Source organism: Cuculus canorus, chromosome Z, assembly GCF_017976375.1.
Source record: "Cuculus canorus isolate bCucCan1 chromosome Z, bCucCan1.pri, whole genome shotgun sequence".
NCBI lineage: Eukaryota > Metazoa > Chordata > Aves > Cuculiformes > Cuculidae > Cuculus > Cuculus canorus.
The window spans coordinates 14299388-14319125 of NC_071441.1; the positions used below are offsets into that span (position 1 = coordinate 14299388).

At 42.0% G+C, this 19738-nt stretch overlaps 1 protein-coding gene and 1 pseudogene across 3 annotated transcripts in view; both read left to right on the forward strand.

The window, feature by feature from the left end:
• The window catches only part of LHFPL2 (LHFPL tetraspan subfamily member 2), a 130052-nt gene extending 111177 nt beyond the window's left edge, over positions 1 to 18875 (forward strand). The window contains exons 1-3 of one of the 3 annotated variants that reach the window (XM_054055485.1): positions 3057 to 3124; positions 3318 to 4104; positions 18444 to 18875. In XM_054055485.1, coding sequence (XP_053911460.1) covers positions 3675 to 4104; positions 18444 to 18700 — 687 coding nt within the window. In that variant the 5' untranslated portion in view covers positions 3057 to 3124; positions 3318 to 3674 and the 3' untranslated portion in view covers positions 18701 to 18875. Of the gene's footprint in view, positions 1 to 3056; positions 3188 to 3317; positions 4105 to 18443 lie in introns of those variants that run through there. The other 2 variants (XM_009566289.2, XM_054055484.1) reach the window with 2 other exon arrangements.
• LOC104064013 (uncharacterized) lies at positions 18752 to 19362 on the forward strand (annotated as a pseudogene).
• The last annotated feature ends 376 nt before the right edge of the window (positions 19363 to 19738 follow it).

The following is a 19738-nucleotide window of genomic DNA, read 5'->3' on the forward strand; positions in this document are numbered from 1 at the left end:
TGGCCTCTTTTCATGCCATGTACTGTTGAATGCAACAGTAAAAACAGGGAAAGGCTCAAATGACTAAAGTGCAAGCCTTACTTTTTGTAATCTCCTTCCTCAGTGAGAATTATTTTGAATGTGTTAATACCAAAGGGGTTAAAGAACTGTTGTGTATTTTGAATTTGGGCTGTCAAAGCAAATATTTTGACAGTTGGTTAGAAGTGGATATTGAGTGGCATGCTGTGAAGAACATACAGTTCTGTCATGGAAAAAACTTCTCGAGGCAGAGGACGCTGAGAGTAGGAATAAATAGCTAGTTCTCAGCATTGCAAGGGCCTAGTTTGAGTTTCTGTTGAGCAAAAATGGAAGAAAAGGAGTGAGCAGAGTGCTGGAGTGAAGCTTCATGAAGTAGTTCTTTAGCACAGTCTATATCTAGAAATGTTTTGATGTACGGCATAAATGTGCTGTTGGAGCCCTTTAAGAGTTTATTTGGTTCATTCAGAGAACCAAAATGAGTGTGTTAGAAGGAAAAGATTAACTACACAAGTGTGACTAAACTGTAACTTAATTCCAGTAATTTATCTACAACCTTTTCTTGCTAAGTCTCACAAAGAAGAAATGTTCTTGCCCCTCCTCTTGTCCGTGTGCCATCCTACTTCATGTATTACTGTCCATCCACTCATGAAAAGGATTTGAGGATGAGTGACATTCCCACTTCAGGGCATCACTAGTGCAAGAATATATTTATGCAGAAATTCCTCCATGCATAACAGTACATTGCTCTGAAGATGTTTTGTACTAGAACAAAGTAGTTGTTTCCTGGGAAGAGCTGAATTGTGACGGTTTCGTTGGAAAGCAAAGTTTGTTCTGTTAAACTGTAGTTATTGATGACATATTCTAACTTTTAGGTGCCGTGAAGTTTCCTTGTGTTGCAAACCAGGGAAGTATCTGTTCCAGTCAAGTCCTGAGATTTGACACAACCTCATATCATCTTTAGACAGGCTGTTTTGCTTTTTCAGTGACTTTTCTGGAGATACTGTTTTTCAAAATGAGTTTATTTATGAGTTTATAAATTGTGTTTTTTCTTGCACTTTCATTTCAAATGGAAAAGAAACCCATAGTTCAGTCTTCTGATTTAAATATAACATCCCACGTTTGTTATCAGTGCTATGTTTTTATGGCTGCCAGCATTCATCTGGAATTTCCACCTCCTTAAATAAACATGAGCTTTGTTCTCCTCTGTGTTCAATAAACAGTATTTTCTGTTTAGCAGGTACAGAGTAAGCAGTAATGGCTATGGTGGATGTTTGACTCCTGTGTCCCTTGCACCTTAATTAAAATCTTGAAATTAAAAAGATGTGCGTTTACACAGGTGCAGTACTTGCACAGAAATAGAGGTTCTAGAGCTCTTCAGAACTTCTCTTAATATATAAAGACATTTTCTTTTCTTTTAAATTGTGCCGATATCATCCAAAAAATCTAGGTTTATAGTGGACACTTCCTGCATTCCAGTTGTTATTTAAAGTGGAAATACTGAGAGAATTAACTTTTTTTTGGCAGGCTGACACTTCAGTTCTCTGTTATTACAATGGGTGTATTCGAGTCATCAGTGTGTCAAGTTGTTTGAAAACTTTATACATTCCCCCTCCCCAAAATGGTGAACAAGCTGAACTGTTACCTCAGGATGTCTAAAAGCACAACTAGATGTATTTTGCCTTTTTAAAAATGCAATAATGTACCATCAAACTAAGGGAGACAAAATTGAGTTGTTGGCACAGCGGCCTAAGTCCATGTGTCTGCTAGTACCAGAGGAGTCTGCAAATCTAGATGAGAAAGAGTAAAGTGGATAAAATCTTGTGGAGTATTCACTCCAACTAGTTTAGGATGGAGTAGAAATTGCTGGATGAAATTCTGAATGTAATGAAGTTGTGGATGTGTGTTTGTTTTGTGTTTGGTGGGACTAGGATTCCACCACTGGGCTCAAAACTCGGAGGCAGTTGACCACCAGTGCCATGCCAAAGCTAAAAAGAATTTTGGGATATCTATTTTTTCTGCCATCTGCTGACCCCTTTGCGTTTGGCAACAGTGCAGCAGTGAGGTCCAGATCTGGCTCTCAACTCTGTTACCTCCAGTTCGATGTTGGTATCTTGTGAGGAAAACTTGGAAGTGCCATGTCCTTATCATGGAGTGGATAATGTAGGGTACTTCCAGCTCCCCCACCCCTTGCTTTTAAGCCACACAGTTTCAATTTCAAGTGCAGGTGCATGTGTGATGAACCCCTTTGTTATTTTAAGGCCGGTATTTGGACACAAGTTGGAAGTACAGTGATCCCTGATTGCTTCTTGTACTAAGAAAAGTGTAACTCTGGAAATGTCACCAGCTGCTACAGAAAGGCAGCATAAAGGCTTAGCGAAATCCCTGGGAAAGGTTTTGCTGCAGTCCCAGCATGCACAGGACAGTAGAAGTATGGAATCAAGAGGAGTCAGGAAGCTCAAGGCTTGACTGGCAACCGTTCTCAACAGGGCTCTTGGCCGCTTGGCAGTTACTGGAGAATTTTTCCACAGATTCCTGTGTTCAGTGCTGTAAGTCACTGGAGGCTGCCAGTGTTGGCATCAGTTCAGGATGTGTGACATACCTGCAGGCAGATTGCTTTTCTGAAATACTGCTGCAAAGCTGGATGCAGAACCTAAGAGAACCACCCCTCCTGCAAAAGGGCCTCAGAGGGATGGGCTACCACATCTCAGAGTGGGCTGTCCCCAGCTGCAATCGTGTCCCCCTCCTCTCGAGGCCAGGGTTGGCTCAGCTGCGGTCATCAGAAGCCCAGAAGGTTGGAACAAGGTTCCTTTATTGTCCCTTGCCCCCAGATGCCCATGACAAGTGGAGCTGTATCCAACTTCCTTCCTGAAGGCGCACTGTGCCGACTCCCCAGACTGAAGGCAAGAGCTGTACAGCTGTGAAACCACTTAAACATGTACAAACATTTTGCTGGGTAGTTGCCAGCAAGCTTGGTAGTTTCGACCAGAAGAAGATGATGGGGGCGTGGTGCTAGGAGTGGGTGGGACGGCTGGGTGTTACTGAGACCTTTGCTTGCAAAGTGCTTAACAAACACCCGCAATGGGATGGGGCAGAGCAGATACCATAAGTACAGCTGGGCAGTGGGAAATGAATAATTCCCCTGGGACAAACCTGGGAGGCAGGCTGTTTGGTGGGCCCTTGTTAAGAGTTTTTGCATGTTGATGTGGACGTGCACAAGGTCTTGGGTTATTGTGGGGGTGGAAACAAAGAATTTTATTTTTTTTCTCATTGTTGATGTGTTTCTCTTCTTTTTCTTGTAGGTGTGTGATGTCAAACAGTGGGCAGTCCTTGCACCCTCCCCCACCAGCCTGCAGCATCATGTGCCAGTATGAATATTAAGAAAGAAAAGCATACTTCAGAGCTCAGCAACTCAGAAAGAAAAAAGGAGGAACTAAGCAGAGAGAACAAATGACTGTACTGCTTGCAAAACTTGGGGCCGTTCACTTTTTCTTCTGAGAAATTTCCTCTTGGCCTTTGTGAGAGAGCTGAAAGAGCAGGCAGAGCAGCTGCAGTTTCTTGGAGTTCTTTTTCACCTTTTTTTTTAAATTTAATTTTTTGCCCCTGTGCCTGGATTTTAAGACTGTTGGCTGCACTGATCACAAGCACTGGACATCAATATGTGTCATGTCATTGTAACTTGTCGGTCAATGCTGTGGACTCTCCTGAGTATTGTGGTGGCTTTTGCAGAGCTCATTGCTTTCATGAGTGCAGACTGGCTGATTGGCAAAGCAAAACCTTCAAGCTCTGAGGAGGTGGACAACAGAACAGGGGGATCGCCAGAGCCTTACCATCCAACGCTGGGCATCTATGGGCGCTGTACCAGAATCTCCCACATGCAGCTTTCTAGACGAGACACGCTTTGTGGTCCTTATGCCGAAACCTTCAGTGAGATTGCCAGTGGTTTCTGGCAGGCAACCGCTATTTTCCTAGCCATGGGAATCATGATTCTCTGTGCTGTGGCATTTGTGTCTGTCTTTACTATGTGTGTGCAGAGTATTATGAAGAAAAGCATTTTTAATGTCTGTGGGCTGCTACAAGGAATTGCAGGTATGTGTACTTTGAGAGCAACTACAATTTTCTTTCTGAGGCCATTGATCTGAAAATATATAGTGATTCTGGACTGTCTACAGACAGACAACATTAGGCGGACCCTAAGCGGTTCTATACGCTGGTGTTTATTCAAACACAACTGAAATTTATAGCTGCACAGCATGTAACACATTGACATTGGCAGAAGAATTGAAGCGTAATGTGTGCCAAAATGAACTGACCAGTGTTGCTTTTGTTTGCTGATCAGTTTTTTCCCTCTGTTTGAATTTCTTAAAGTAACAAAAACTTCTCTCCTTTGTTACCAGCAGAGAGCAAAGTTAATACTCATGTTAAGGCAGTCTATCTCCCTCTTGCTACTTTAGTAATTTTTCCCTGGACTGAAGGCAATTCTCCTAAGTGTCTCAGAGTCTTCATGACTATGGTAAGAGCCAATATCACCCCAGGGACAAGAACAGCCTGCAGTCACATTTCTCCAGTGTTTCACGCTAAGCAGCCTCCTTCAAGGCTGTGAGCTTGACAAGCGATACCTTACGATAAAACCTTCCTTTATCCAGCTTACTGTTCAGCTGCAGTTAGCTCAATGAGGTTATCTTTTCACTGTCCAAGTATCAGCTGTGCTTTACTCAAAAAGATGAATAGGTTCTAGAAATTTGGTGTTTCTACTTAAACCCACGGATTTTACAGAGATTAGATGACTGTTCGTAACCTGACACTAGACAGTGCTAGTTAGAGAAGTGTTTGGCTTTCTGTACTTGCCATGAGCAAACTGTAAGGAGAACCTGTCGTATGAGCAGGTTTCCATCTATTGTGTTGTGTATGTGTGTGGTCATCTGGAGGAGGAGAGTGGTCTTCTGCCCTGCCCTTGGCAGCCCTAGAAGACTTGCGAGGAGGGAGGGAATGAGTAGGGCCACCTACTCTTTGCCTCTTGGTGGTGCTCTTAAGCAGATGTTTTCAATTTATGAAATGGTTTAATTTCAAAAAAAAAAAACTAGGAGTTTTAACTTGTTTGCTCAAAATGTGAATCCGACTAATCTCTTCCTCATCTCCACTGAATGTCCTTTAGATAAAAATTACAGGTTTAGCTGTAGTCACTCCTGAGAATTTGCCAGAACCAGTGCAACAAGGAAGCAGCTCTGCACTGCAAATTAAGCCAGGGGAAGGTTTTAGCTTCTTGCTTTCTTACTCTGTATTTCAGAAAAATTCCATGAAACGGCTTTTTCAGGAGATGATGTTACTTCTTTTCTGTTGGAGGGGTATTTTCTGTGAGAGATTGCTTAACAACATAAGTGGATGCTTGGCATGTCAGACTTGTGTCTGTTGTAAAGATAAGGTTGCTTATGGCTCTGATACTATCTCAAAATATCTAGTCTAACATTAAGATCAGCAGAAAGTAAGTTCTTATGTCTTAGAATACTGGTGACCACGCATTTGTGAGAAAATATGTGAAAAGACAGTTTTATGTTTTATGATCAAACCAGCTGTACCTGTAATGCAACTTGTGACCTCAAGAATTGAACAACACAGTCAACAAAGCATTTCTTACATGTTTGGGGATAGATCGGTACTTTTTTGAGCTCTACTAAGGCTAGAAGTACTTCCCTTCTTATAATTCAGATAAATGACGCAGCATGAAACCGTGTAACGGAAAGGTCACATTACTGAAACTGTTGCTATGAGAAGAAGGCCTGCCAGTATTTGCAGCCAGGCATCTTTTGGCTAGCAACTCATTTTCTCAAGATTAATTTTATTGGATCCACTGCTACTTTTGTGCCAGTAACATTACAACATCGGCTTACTTAGTTGAAATTATTTTCCTATGACTTATCACATCTGTTAATTTCAATTTTCTCAGTTCCTGAGTTTTGAAAAATGCTTAAGCAAGTTGTTGAAGGACAGTTGTTAGTATCGTTAATCCATACAGGGATTTTGATAGCTAGACTAGTGTCCTGATCAGAGAACAAGACAGAAACCTCCCTTAATCATCTGAAACATAAGATCATTCTTTCAAATGTAAACAATTATGTTTTTAATAAGCGTAGGAGAAGAACTCACAAAACAATTTTATCAGCCTTTATCACTCCAATATTTGCAAGTATGACAAACATCTGTTAAAGGTGAGATAGGCCCATAGTAGAATCACCTATAGGAATTCAGGATGTCACAGACTCAATCTCATTTTAGATGTCTATTGTCTTCATTATGGAGATTTAATATGATTAAAAAAATACAAGTTAATTTATTCCTGCAATTCATAATGAAAAAAACAATAATAGACACCAGATATATCTTTTCAGCCTAGCAACATTGTTTGTGACCTGGATGATGCCTACAATGCAATTAAGGAACAGAAAGCAATCTCTCTTCTGTTATGGCCCTTGGACACGTTTGCAAAGTCCAACGTAGGTCAGTGGTCATTTCTGATCTGTAGAGGGTTTTTTTTGTGTCAGAAAATTATAGGTATAAAGCCACAAGGGAAGAAAATATGACTCTTGTTTAAAATCCATTTTTTTTAAAATCCTTTGTTATAGAGCAAAAGGTTCTACCTCTTGTTTTCAGACTGGAGTGCCTTTCATTCTGGAGCTGTAGAAACAGTAATCAGTGTCCCTATTTTTGGTGATATATGAGGATTGTTTCATCTGGAAAAGCATCTTTTCTCTGCAATAGAGAGTACAAAGAATGGAGCTGTGTAATTAAGTAGATAATTGCCACCCAGCAGCAAGAAGACTGGGCAGACTTTAATTTTGACTTTCCCAAAAAGTATTTTATTTTTGCAGTCTCTGAATCACTTGAAATTCAGACGCTGGAGGAGGCAGCATGTTATTATATGTAAGCTGCTAAGAAGCAATTAAAAGTAAAGTTTCACAGTAATCATCTGGTTAGAGGAAATAAACAATTGGTGATCCCCTATAGACATATCTTGGTGTGCATGTAGGGTAGGTAGGATAGTTGCTGATGCATTTACAAGCTTTATTTGGGCTTGGGTACTTCACTTTGGTGCTAAGTAATATAATTTAAATATAACCTGGCTTCAAAGGACAGTGGGGTGGAGCTTAGGACATAGCCTAAAACAGGTTTGGCTTCCACCTCTGACACAGTTTCCTTTATGAAGTTCATCATCAGCAACTGTTCTTGGGGTTTGTTTTTTACCCTCTAAGAGCACAGCTGGGCACAACTGCCTGCTGGTGCTGTGTCTGGGCAGATACGGCCCCCTCCCCAGCCAGTGTCTGCCTGACTTGCAGGTGACCCGCAACCGAACAGAGACAACTTGACCGTGTATGGGGAGGCGGAAGCGAAATTAGAAGCACATATATTATCTCAGCTGCAAAACCTGAGCAGGCCCCCATGTTTCCTAGTGGAGAGGTACTCCATCATGTGCTTGGGAAGTCTCTGGGGAGAGTAGAAGGAAAAGAGTGCTGGTGTGTAAGGAAGGCAGATATCTTTGGGAGTTCAGTTTCTGTTACTTCCACTTTACTGTGCTCGAGTGTGGCTGCATTGCCAGGAAAATTTAATGAAAGGTGATAAAATAGCTTCTCTGTTCTGAAGTCTTTCGAGAGTGCTGACGGCTTCAGCTGGGAGGGTTCTTGCAGGTCACCCCCTTCTCACTGCTTTCTCTGTTCATGATCCACTGTCTCTTAGCTGAAACAGGGCTTGACTAAATAGGACTCAGACTGAAACATTTTCAGAAAGGCCTGTAAAAATTGGATTGCATCAGTTAGAAGACCAGCTGCATCCTAGCTGCTTGCTGAGGGGTGTCTCTGGTTTGTCAGGTGAATGCACGGCTGCATTTTGCTATCAGGTGGCTTAGCAGGCTGGGCCACTGGCAGTTATGCCTTTAACAGATATACATTCACACAGACAAAACAGAGGTTTGTGTCTTCAAAGGTTGCTGCAGGTGGGCCAGGAGCATTTAATTCCTACAGCCACTTTGTCAAAGCCAGTCTGCTTGGGCTGAGATGCTGCAAGCTTGGGCTTCCCTTCCTCACCCTAGCAGCTCCTGCTCCAGCACTGCTGGGTGAATTACTTGCCTTCTTCAGTTCCCGGGTCCTACTTTAGTAGTCTCCTCTCATCACCCAGTGCTGAGATTTCCTTAGCATTTCACCCTGCTTTGCTCCTGTTGACCATGTCCTCCTGTACCGCTGTCTTGTTCTGGGAGACTTGTTTTAGTCTGGTGTTTGTCCTGCTCAGACCCAAGCAATGAAGTCTCTTCCACAGTACTTTCTGTTTTCGGGTATCTCACAAGGTCTCCTGTGTTCATTCTTCTGTTCCTTCCATGTTTTTTCCCTTTATTACTGTTCACGTCTTCTCCCATTCCCTTTAGTGGTATCTCAGGGGGTTCCTCTATCGGAAACTACTGCAGTACCTGGGCAATAGTTCCATTCCAGCAGTGTAGCTTTACCCTCAAATGTAAGGAAACTACTACACCATTTTCCAAAATGTAGCGGTGAAACCCAATTTGGAGCCAGCTGTTTCTATAACAGGCTATCATTGTTGCTGGAAGAGTTGTTTTTTTGACTTGTCTTGCACTAAGAAATAGTTCAGCGTGTTATACTTACTGGTGTTCATCATTTCCATTTGGGAGGCTGGATGATTTGTGAAGATGGCCTCAGCAAAGCATGATAGGAACCATATGAAAGAGAAGAGGATCTGGGGTTATTTGTGAGGGTGTAGGAACTAGCATCCAGCTGTGCAGGGTGGGCTTGTGATGTGTGGGGCCCTGTGGCTGCACGCTCCTCTTGATGCTGTAAGATAAGGAGACCACTGAGAGTTGTGGAGGAGGAAGCTCAGGAGGAAGTGGGAGGTTGGCCAGAACTCTTTTTGGAGACAGGAGAAAATGCAGGAGAAGCAAGCTGCTGTGGAGGTGGCATGAGGCTTCTAGAGCTCTTTGGCATGCAGAACATGACGTGGAAGGTTAGTATAGTTGCAGAATAGTTTAGAATATTCAGTTGTAGGGAGCAGCACACTGTAAAAAAGCATTAATTTGTTTGAGAAAGAGCCAAGCTTGCAAGCAAGGAAGAAAGCACCTTGTGGGCTCACATTGCTTCCTGTGAGCAAAGGAAGCTGCTACTTAGCCAGGGAGCCCAGGCAGTAGGAGACCCGAGTAACAGTGGTTTTGCCCTCGAAGGCAAGGAAGCTTCTTGTTTGTCTTTCTAAAATGCAGAGCATGCATTTTTCAAAAAGCATATTTCCTCTTGGATTCAGCTCAGAGTTTTTCTTTTCTGATGCCAGAATTCTGAATTCTTGGGTTAGGAAGAAAGAAAACTGGGGTGGGGAGGGGAGCAGGATTTCTAATGGAAATCCTGACGGTCTGCACTGCTTTTGCTGTCTGTGGTATAGTGCTTCCTGTAACCTATATGGCGTAATGCCAGCACAACATCTAATATACACTTGGCCGCTGAAAGTTCAAGTGAAGGCAACTGCTGTGTTGGAATATGCCAGGGAAGGAAAATTGAGTTCAGGCGCTAAATTGCTACTGAGCCTGAGGGAGAGTATTAGTAACTTCAAAGAAATAAAGTGAAGATTTCTGTGTTTTGTTAGATTTGGTGGTCGGCTTATCTCCTGTGCTACCAAGGTGGGCACATGGGAACCAGTAGACACCCAGGAGACAGTAAATAGCATGGAAAAATAAGCAAAAAATCAGTTTTTTGGTGGCCAAATTTGGCAGCTGTTTTTCTCAGCAAGCATATATCTCTTCTAACAAATGGTGCTCAGTGTGAGACTCTCACACTACCCACTAAAAAATGTTTTATTGTGGCAGCTGTGCTCTGAGATCCCTCACCTCTGTCAAGGTAGGTGAGATGCCAAGAACTTCCTTATAACCCCTGCTCTGGTGATGAGAGCCCCCCGAGAGGCCAGGGGGACAGCAGGGGGGTAGTGAGTCTCTCTTTCCATCAGACTTTTGCTTCTAGGCATCAGAGCCAAGATTGCTGCTGCTGTTCATCTATAGGATGCAAGCACTAGGAGGTTATTTAAACTCAACAAATGTGCTGCATTTTAACTCGAATGCGAGGGAAAAAAGGAAAGCGGCTCTTTCCAGACAGAAAGGTTTCTTTCTAACTTATGCTTAGCTTCTGTCTTTGGTGTGCCTGCTGTGGTGGTGAAGGAAGTCAGTGGATTTGAGTTCTGCCTTTTTCCCCAACTCAGATGGCCTGCAGTCTGTGGCTGTATGATCCATGAAGCCACCAAAAATTCTCCCCTTCCTGCATTCCGCTTTGCCTGTTCCTTCTTGTTGAGCCTTAGTTCCTCTGGAGTTCCTCCCTTCTGGACCCCTGAGGTTTTTGTGCTGAGAGAAAACATAATTGGGGAAATATAATGCCATGAAAAAGAGAGCTTATAGCCCTTTTAGCTTGGCTTAACTGAGGCAGGTTGTTTTTCAGCCTCCGTTATAGAACTGTGGCTGGGAAGTGGTGGTTTTCATCCCCTTTCTGCTGGTTCACCTTAAGTGATGGATTGTTTGGAGGGCATGGCATTCACTGGTCGAATAGCAGTGGAAAAGATTAAGGTGAGTGGCATGAAGTATACCAGGTCTTCTCTGCTTCTTTCATGGACAGAGTAATTGACATGACCTGATATTTCCTTCCTAATTCAGGGACCTCCCAAGTTTACCACTCACAATTGAATTACTTATTTAGTAGCTTTAGGCCTTTTATTGGGTTGTCCTAGATTAAAAACACTGAATGCATCATTGGCTTGTAAGGTAAAATGTGAGAGGTGACCAGCATTCTTGGCTGTGCCTGAGCAGTGGCCCTGTGAGTGGAGAGGTATTTGATTACCTTAGCATTGCTGAAAACTTATAGACATTAGGCTTTTCCCCTGTAAGGTGCTTTATCTTCACTTAATTACAGGGTTAGGATCTGCCACAGGGAAGACCCCATAGTGTGGTGACATGGGTACACATGGCAGGCAACCAGCAAAGTGGCAGTGGTGCCGTTTCATGGTTTGGCATTGATCTTACTTTAAGTCTCCACATTTCCTTGACTCCCAGCTACGGAGGACTCTCAACACATATATAGAAATTATTAAAAGCTAATGGGGAATTTGCCCTCTGATATTCTAAAAGCAGGAATCTGCAGACTCACACTTTTGTTAGAAAGAAGTCCAAGCAGTTAGATCACATCAGTATCAGAAAGACCAAACCATAAATCCCCCCGAATCATATGATGTCATTCTGCAAAAGCAGCCTACATCAAGCTGATAAACTGACTTGGTTTGGGCTTTTTCTTTGCATAGCAAAATATACAATAGTTGAGTCTCCCACCAGTAGCCCTCTGCCCTGTAATCCTGCATTCCAGCATTAGTAATGCCATCAGAACTTTACACGTTTGCCTAGGTTTGGTTATTAATTAGCATCTTTGATTTGCTTAATAAATAGGAAAAGACCCATGAGCAAATGGTATAGTTAATTTACTGTTGAAAAGAACAGGGATCTTATCCTATCCCTCAACTTGGGAAAGGCAGTGGATGGGGAACTGCTTTTTCTTCTAGTGACTGCTTAAACTTATATGAGCCTGAGACAATTTAAAGGAAAAAAAAGTATCTCTGCATGTTTTGAGCCATCACCTGGTTATAGTTATAAGCATTTCATTCTTCTGCCTCAGCTTTGCATGTCCCAGGTGCACTGAAATCTGTGTACAGCTGCAGTCCCTTGCAGTGACAGCAGGTACAGAGGTACGGACCTTGTCTCAGTGCACTGTCCATCAGAAACCTTCCCCACCCTCAACAGCCATGCTTCCATCTTAACCCAGATGCCCTCTGCTTGTGTGAAACCGCACTAAGTGTGGTGTCCAGGTAGGCTTTTTTAAGCATTGATCTTCTTAATGTTATGAATTTTTCTTTTGCTTTTTTTTGGGCAAAGATCTTGCCTCTGGTCAGCTGCTTGGTGGGTCTGGCAGTCAGCCCCTGGGTGGACAGCAGCCACGGAGCCAGGTCTGGGTCCCTGTGCTGTGGGTACCACAACCAGTGTGACCCTTGGGGTCTTCGCATACCTTTCCTATAAACAGTGTGAAGTGCTGACACCACCTCATCAGCTGATCTGAATCCACAGATTAGCGCACATCTTAGTAAAATGGTATTACTGAATCATTTCACAGGGCTGAAGGTGTCAGTTATGTGTTTGCTGTATAACAAACCATCAGTTTTGTTCTCTGGCAGTGGTTAAAAGCATGCAAATGGCAACCTGGTAGTATTCCTGCTGGGTAGGGGGTTGTCAGGAAAAGTTCACATATATGAAAGCGTACTTGGGTTAAGCTGGCATAGTACATACGTACAAATATTTTACACATAAATTGTTCAGGTATTCAGATAGCACATTGACACATTTGGAAATATGAGCAACAACATCAGGGTTATTTTGCCTGGCTGGTGCAATGACCTTGGGCTTGAGCGTTAACCTCCTGTGTGGTCGCACAGGAGATGAGAATGGTGAGAATCACTGCAACCCGGCTATGTTGCCTACTTGGTGTTGTGCAAGGCTTAATCCCTCTCCACCTTTACCCTTTTTCTTTTCCTCTCTTAAAATGTTGTTGCTCAGTTGTGCTGCTCCACGGGAGCCCGCTGCAGTGCCACCTCACTGATCACAGCTGCTTAATTTCCTGTTTCTTCAGAAGCATTTAAAAGCTTTTTTTTTGCTAGTTTGCTAGGAAATGAGAAGATAGTTTCAGGCTTTGCAATGGAAATTGGCTTTGTTAGTATATGCTGTTGTTTAATATGGCACTACAGCTGCTGCACAGGAGACTGTCAAAACTAAATAGCATGTTTTCACTTAGCTAAACAAGCATCTGCCTAACCCCTGTCTCGAGGGCTGCTTGCAAGGATGGGATGAAAAAGCTTTTACTCAGATCTGACCCCAGCACAAAACATGACATAGAAATGCCCATAACCATAGACCAGTCTCTTGGTTTCCAACGATGTTAGCGTGGCAGCACTACAGTAGTGTATAGAAACCAGGCAGAGCACTTGCTTGCTGCAGTTTCAGGTCCTTAAAAGGGGAAAAGTTTCTGGTGCACAAATACAAAAGGATTCTCCTACAGGAAAAGCATTATTGAGCTGTCTTTAGAAACATTGTGTGCAGCAGTGCAGTCTGCTATATTTATATTGACATTGCACAGTATTCTGTAATGTTTTCCTTTTGTATTTTTGGAGAAAGGAGTTGCTTTTACGTCATTTGAATATAGAAAGATTGATGTTCAATAGGTTGTCTGTGTTGTAATCAGGAAAAATATTTTAGTATAATAATCCTAGTAAAATCTAAATCTCTTCTAAATTCTATATTTCTTAAGGCTTCTATTTGAAAGCAAGTAATTAAGGATTGATAATGAAATGTTTTGTGGGCAGAATTCCTTCAGTGAAAGATAGGAAAATATTCTCTACTGAGAAACTTTTACCAAAGAATTTTAGATGAGGTATCTGGGTAAAAAAGTCATTTAAATAATTTTCTTTTGTCATTCCTAGGCATCTGACAGCGTTCAGTAGCATTCTTTCAGACCTCTGATTTAACAAATCCGTAGAGGAAAGGTAACTGAGAGTTGGCAACAGCTAACAAGAAGTAATATGTAATTATGAAAAATTCTTCTCATTTAAATAAGTGGAATAGAGCTAATTAAGAAGTACAGAACCCCTCAGATAGGGTTTAAGTCTAGAACAGAGCAAGCCTGTAGAGGAGCATAGTGGAAAACAACTTTTTCAAAATGAATTTGTTCTTTCCAGCAGGGGGAACAAACAGCAGTAAGTCCACAGATAGATTGGCTGTGAATTAACACTCCCAATTACTGTATATCAGCACAAAGAGCTGAAAGGATTCATTGCAGAAACCTTTTCTTCTGATGGAGTACTCAGGTTTTGTTCTCTGTTCTTTCTCTTGAAGATTGGCTTCTCTTCAGAGACACTGGGACATGAGCAAAAGCAGATATATTAAGAAAAAGAAATCTGTCACAGTTATTATTGTCCTTCTGCCAGATACATTTCAAGGCAAGCTGTCAGCAGGAGATAATTGTTGCTGTATCAGATTATGCTAATATAATCTGAGTTTTGTAGTTTTAAGACTAACAAAAGCATAAGTGCTTTAATCTTAATTTACCGCATTAAATGGCTTAGAAATCAGCACAATAGAGAAGTAATATTTGAATAAGTAAAGTGTAAGAATAACCAAATCAAATTCAGGAAAATCAAGAATTGCAATAGTTAATCAATTGAGACAGCATCTTCCATAAACAAAACGGTAGATTGTACTAGGAGCTGGTCTTGTGTTCCTGTGCAGTGTGAGTATAAATGAATGCCAGGGTAACGTGCTTGGCTCGCCTTTCCAGGCTGCTGTGTTTCATTCACTGACAAGATACTTTGAGCTCCTGGCTCTGTGCAGCCCATCTAACACCTTCCTCCACTTTTCCCCTGGAGGTTCTTCAGAAAAAAAGCCCCAGGTGCCTCCATGCAGCCATGTGCTGTCCACAAGCGCATGAAAGCCTGTTTATCTTCCTCCAACATTTTCCTTAAGATTGACTTCTTGTAAAGCCTGTACAGACAAAATCTGGTAATCAGCAATCTATGGATTTGATGAAGCTGTTGCTGTTATGCTGTTCACAGTTATCTCACTTGTGCTTGTGTTCCATCTTGGTGTCTTGTCTGAAGAACAGATTGTCATCTATTGGAGGCAGAAACTATGAGCAGAGCCACCAGGCTCTGTGGTAATGCAAATAAATAACTAAATCAAGACAGCTGCGGGCAGGTGAGCTGCAGTGACTAAGCAGTGCCTACAAAAAGGCAGGGATATAGGCAATTAAGCTTAAGCCTTTATTGACAAACAGAGATGTAAGGGACCTTACCAGGCTCTGCTCAGTGGACGCTGGTATGAGAAATCAGCACTGAGAATTTACTAAGTTTTTTCCCCTTGTCTTGCCACACACTGGCTTTTAAATGGTTTTTGCTCAACTGCGGCTGCTTGCACACGTGTTAGATGTAGATCAAGGCTGTGCTATTAGTTGTAGAAGCAGCCCTCTGGCTTTTTTGTGTTGCATAAAAGGGGTATGCAGTGCTCCTTAGGTCAGAGGTGGAAGAGCACAGACACTGCCAAGCTATTTGTATGGCATTTGACCATTTTGCCTGTTTAAAAACAGACCATGACTTTCCAAGCAACAACACAACCTCTTCTGGCCTTGCTACCTCTACTATAGCTTACCTTGTCCTATCCACATGGGCATTTTTCCTTCCCTTCCGTCTGAACCCATGTTCCCAGGAGCACAGAGAGGTTCTTTTTTGGAGGTCTGTGGAAGCTGCTGCTCTAGTTGTAAGTAGTTGGACAGTTAAGCGCTTTGGATTGCTACTTTCTGCTACCATCTCTTTTGTAGTTACTGCGAAGCAGGAAGCAAATCTCCTCTCGATCTTTTTATTTGAACACTGCTTTTTAGGCAGGTAGGGAGAATTGAGAAGGGATCTCTGCACCCTGCACAGCTCAGCCATTGCTCCAGGTAGTGGGACTTCGAGCTGAATATGCGGTGGGGCGTCTGTCCCTTTCCACTTGCTCTTAGCGTGAAATCTGAGAAGTGCCATTTTCTCTTGTGGGTATGTTGAATTGGCTTAATTGAATTATCTTTATTTACTTTTCCGAGCAAGTAGAAACCAACTATTAATGAAATGTAAAACGATAAGTATTAGTGACAGTAAGAAGAAGTGCATATCCTGAGAAGCCCTCTGTCTGCACTGAAATAGAGTAGCAGAATGTAGGTTCAGTAGTGAAAATGTTACTTTCATAGAATCATAGAATAGCGTGTGTTGGAAGGGACCTTAAAGATCATCCAGTTCCAACCCTTCTGACATGGGCAGGGACATCCCACTGGATCAGGCTGCTCAAGGCTCCATCCAGCCTGGCCTTGAACAGTTCTGGGGATGGGGCATCCACAGCTTTCCTGGACAACCTGTGCCAGGGCCTCACCACTCTCATCATGAAGAAATTCCTCCTTATATCTAGTCTAAATCTGCCTCTCACCAATTTATAGCCTTTTTCCCCCCCTTTTTGTTATGCTAGGCAGTACAGGATTCACAAATAGCTATCTGAAGGAAAAGTCAGGTGAGACTGACCATATTCAAGTCCACAGTTGATTTTTCACCAAATTTTGTTTTGAAGTGTGAGAAAACCGTTGTAGTTTATCAGACTATGGGCTGTAGTCAATATTTCTCCAGGAATTTTCTGTACTTTTAAAATAAATTTTTAATTCGGTGAAGTCCTGAGCACCACACTGCAGTGCTGCAGCTTTTGAGGGGGCTGAGTTTCAAGTAACAGCTTTTCAGCTTGGGGCATACATACCATGAACCAGTAGCTTTCACAAGTTGTTCAGTGCTCTAGTTTGGGTTAAAAGGGGTGGATAAAGCTTCATAGTCCTGCTTGTGACTCAGCCACGAGCCAGGTTTGCTGTTAAATATGGGCTTTCTAGGTTTGTGGGTGATGGAGTGGTAAGCTTTAAAAACTTCCTTGTTGGCAGCAGCTATGTTTGCATTTAAGATCCTGCTTCTTAATTTAGTAATGGTGATTTGTAACTATGAAAGGGCTTGTGGTCATTAGAGAAAACGGCAAATGGCCCATTCCAGGGTACACTTGGGAAAATAGGTAGATAGTGTGGTCATGCCAGTTACACAGAATAGGAAAACAGTGACGAACAGAGAAGGAGGAACTGCTGGTGTTTAGTCTGAAACGGCTGCAGGGCTCAGCATGATGAAAGCACAGCTTATCCAGGTCTGTCCAAGATAAAGCCATACTTTATACTTAATGTAGTTTGCCCAATCAGCCAGTAAACACTGCATAAAATTTGCCATTTGTTCTTAAATGTAAACAGAGATGAAATCCCTTCACAGAGAATGGATATCACTCACTAATGGATTTTGCCGCCCCAAAGAATAATGCCATTTAGTTCATTCATGCCCATGGTGTTATGTCATCATTAGAAAAACGCTAGAGGAAGGACTTTCTTTTGTGAAATGTCTGGCATTCAGAGACATTAATTTTCAGACAGGTGGATGATGGGATTTGCATTTTGTGTATATTAACTGCTTGCTAGCTAGGACCCAGCTTTTCTTTCTCAGTGAGGAAGTTTTCTTGCATCTGGCACAATTTCTTTAAACAAACAATTAAAGAAACCTGATATACTGCAGAAGAAGATAGTCCTAACTGCATCGAAGAAGATGCAAACAAGTCTTTACAACTGTTCTTGGTGATCTCTCCACACAGGGGAAAAAAAAGAGGACTGCTTTCTATTTTATTGATTATTTTATTCTATTTTATATAGAGATTTTGGGATTAGATGAAATCTACTGGGTAAACCAGCACCATACATAGAAAGCACAATTTTCAGCCCACTTCGGGAAGGTGGCAGCATCCTGAACAGCTGTTTTTGTGAAGGTGACAGGTTGAGTAAATGGCTTTATAGTGCAGGACAAATAAATCAGTAATATTTATGGAATCTGGAAGGCTTTATTCATTTTCTCGATAAGCTGGTTGTGTTTAGGCAAAAACTGTCGATACACGAGATGATCAGATGGGCAGAAAAACTAGTCTGAGCTTTTTACTTCTGGGCTGAGGCACAGCAGGGTGTTTGGGCAGCTTAGCAAGTTGAAGAGTTGAGAATTTGCTTCTGCCGTCACTGGAAAAGTCCTTCCCTTCTGCAATAGTTGATTGCCTGTTTAGAGGAAATCCCTGTGTGACCTGTTCACTGGCCACAGGTACTTAGATCTGTTTTTCTGGGTCTTCCTCCAGAATACCTTCATTACAAACGTATCTTACATGGACTGGTTGTATTGTTTGTCTGCTATGTCCTAATGTGGCCAAATATGCACATGCAGCATGAGATTTTCTTTTTCTCAGGCAAGAAAATCAATGTAGGGAAAATCCAGAGGAAAAAAAGGCAAACTTGTTTATGCTGAACAGCTAAATAAAGCAGAATGAGAGCTGGCGACACTCAAAATCAAAAGTGGATGCAAACTTTCCTAAGTATGTTAAAAGTGCAAGTATAAACAGTAGGCAAAGATGTTCAAAAGTTTTGCAAGCTCTGTGTACCTAGCAATAATGTATGAAAACAAAGGATGTGAGGGAACACAGAAATTAATATTAGGAATTAAGCCATTATGCGAAACGAGCCTTTTACAAGAAAAAAAACCACAGGATTGCTTCAAGTTTTGATAGAACAATGCATGGTGTGTAGTAGGAAACAATAAGTAAAGGAAGGATTGATAAGGAAGAGTCTTCTCCTAATCCTGGTATTTAGGAGTAGTGACCATGATAACCATAACTACATGTGGTGTATTTCGTGTTACACTGATAATTTGTAAAACTTCTGTCTTTCTGTTTTTATTTCTAGGCCTCTTCCTTATCTTAGGCTTGATACTTTACCCTGCAGGTTGGGGATGCCAGAAAGCAATAAGCTATTGTGGACATTACGCTTCTGCTTACAAACTAGGAGACTGCTCCTTGGGCTGGGCTTTCTACACAGCTATCGGTGGCACTATTCTGACGTTCATCTGTGCAGTCTTCTCGGCGCAAGCTGAAATAGCCACATCCAGTGACAAAGTGCAAGAAGAAATAGAAGAAGGAAAAAGCCTTATCTGCCTCCTTTAACTCCAGTGGGGAAGAATACCGGTGGCTGGATCCTCGTCTGCTTTCCATTGACTGGACAAGCAGATCTGCTTACCTGTTCCTAGCATTTGTGTGATTGAGCCCCATGCATTCCAGCCCTGAACTACTGAAATGGTTTTTTTTTTCCTTACTGGGCAATGAGGATCAGAGGAGGATCCCAAGAAAGCAGAATGTAAATATTTGGGGATATTTTTAGTTTCACTCCATGATCAGGACACAGTAGAATATATTAATCTGACTGGGGATTTGAGGAATCACGTGTACATAGCAGGAATGTTGTTATAACTGACAAATTCTGATTGATCGGATTGCCTTTACCCACCATGGTCACTCTGAATAACTTGGATTTAAATTAATAAAAGCCAGCACATTTTTTTTCCTTATGCAAAACAGAAGCCTATTTTAATTAGGCTTTGTTTCCAAGGGCTCCCTTCACCTGTGAATATTCCACCACCACCACCTCGTTTGGTACCTTACTTTTCATTGAGGTGCTTTTTTATACTGGACTTATAAAAGTACAGTGCCTTCTCAGATAGTAAGTATATGTTGGAGAGAGCAAAGCTGATGAAACACAGTTTACACCAATCCTTAAGCATTTAAAATCATTTGAAAATTTGAGTCCTTGCCAGGTTTCTTTGTCTTAAAAAATGCAGCGCAAGGTGTGTGCCATTCATTACTCAGCAGGCAAATGATTTTGTTTCTGCTGACTAGAGAGAGAAGCTGTTGTTACAGTGGCTTTCAGCCAATTCTGATAAAATTGTTTGAATAGCCATTGTTAGAAATATTTATTAAAATGTCTGAAATCCCAAGCAGATGAGAAATCCCTGCAGCAGAGCTGGCCATTATCTTATGAATGCCGACAGCCTGGCCTGGGCTGTAGCCTCTCCTATTCTTCATCTAGCCAGTGAAACCTCATTCCTAGGCTACAGATCAGTCTGTCTCATGACCCAGAGCCACATGAGTCCTTAGGAAATCTAAATTTTTCAGGAAGTCTTGCCAAAATCTACATGGCTCAGAAGA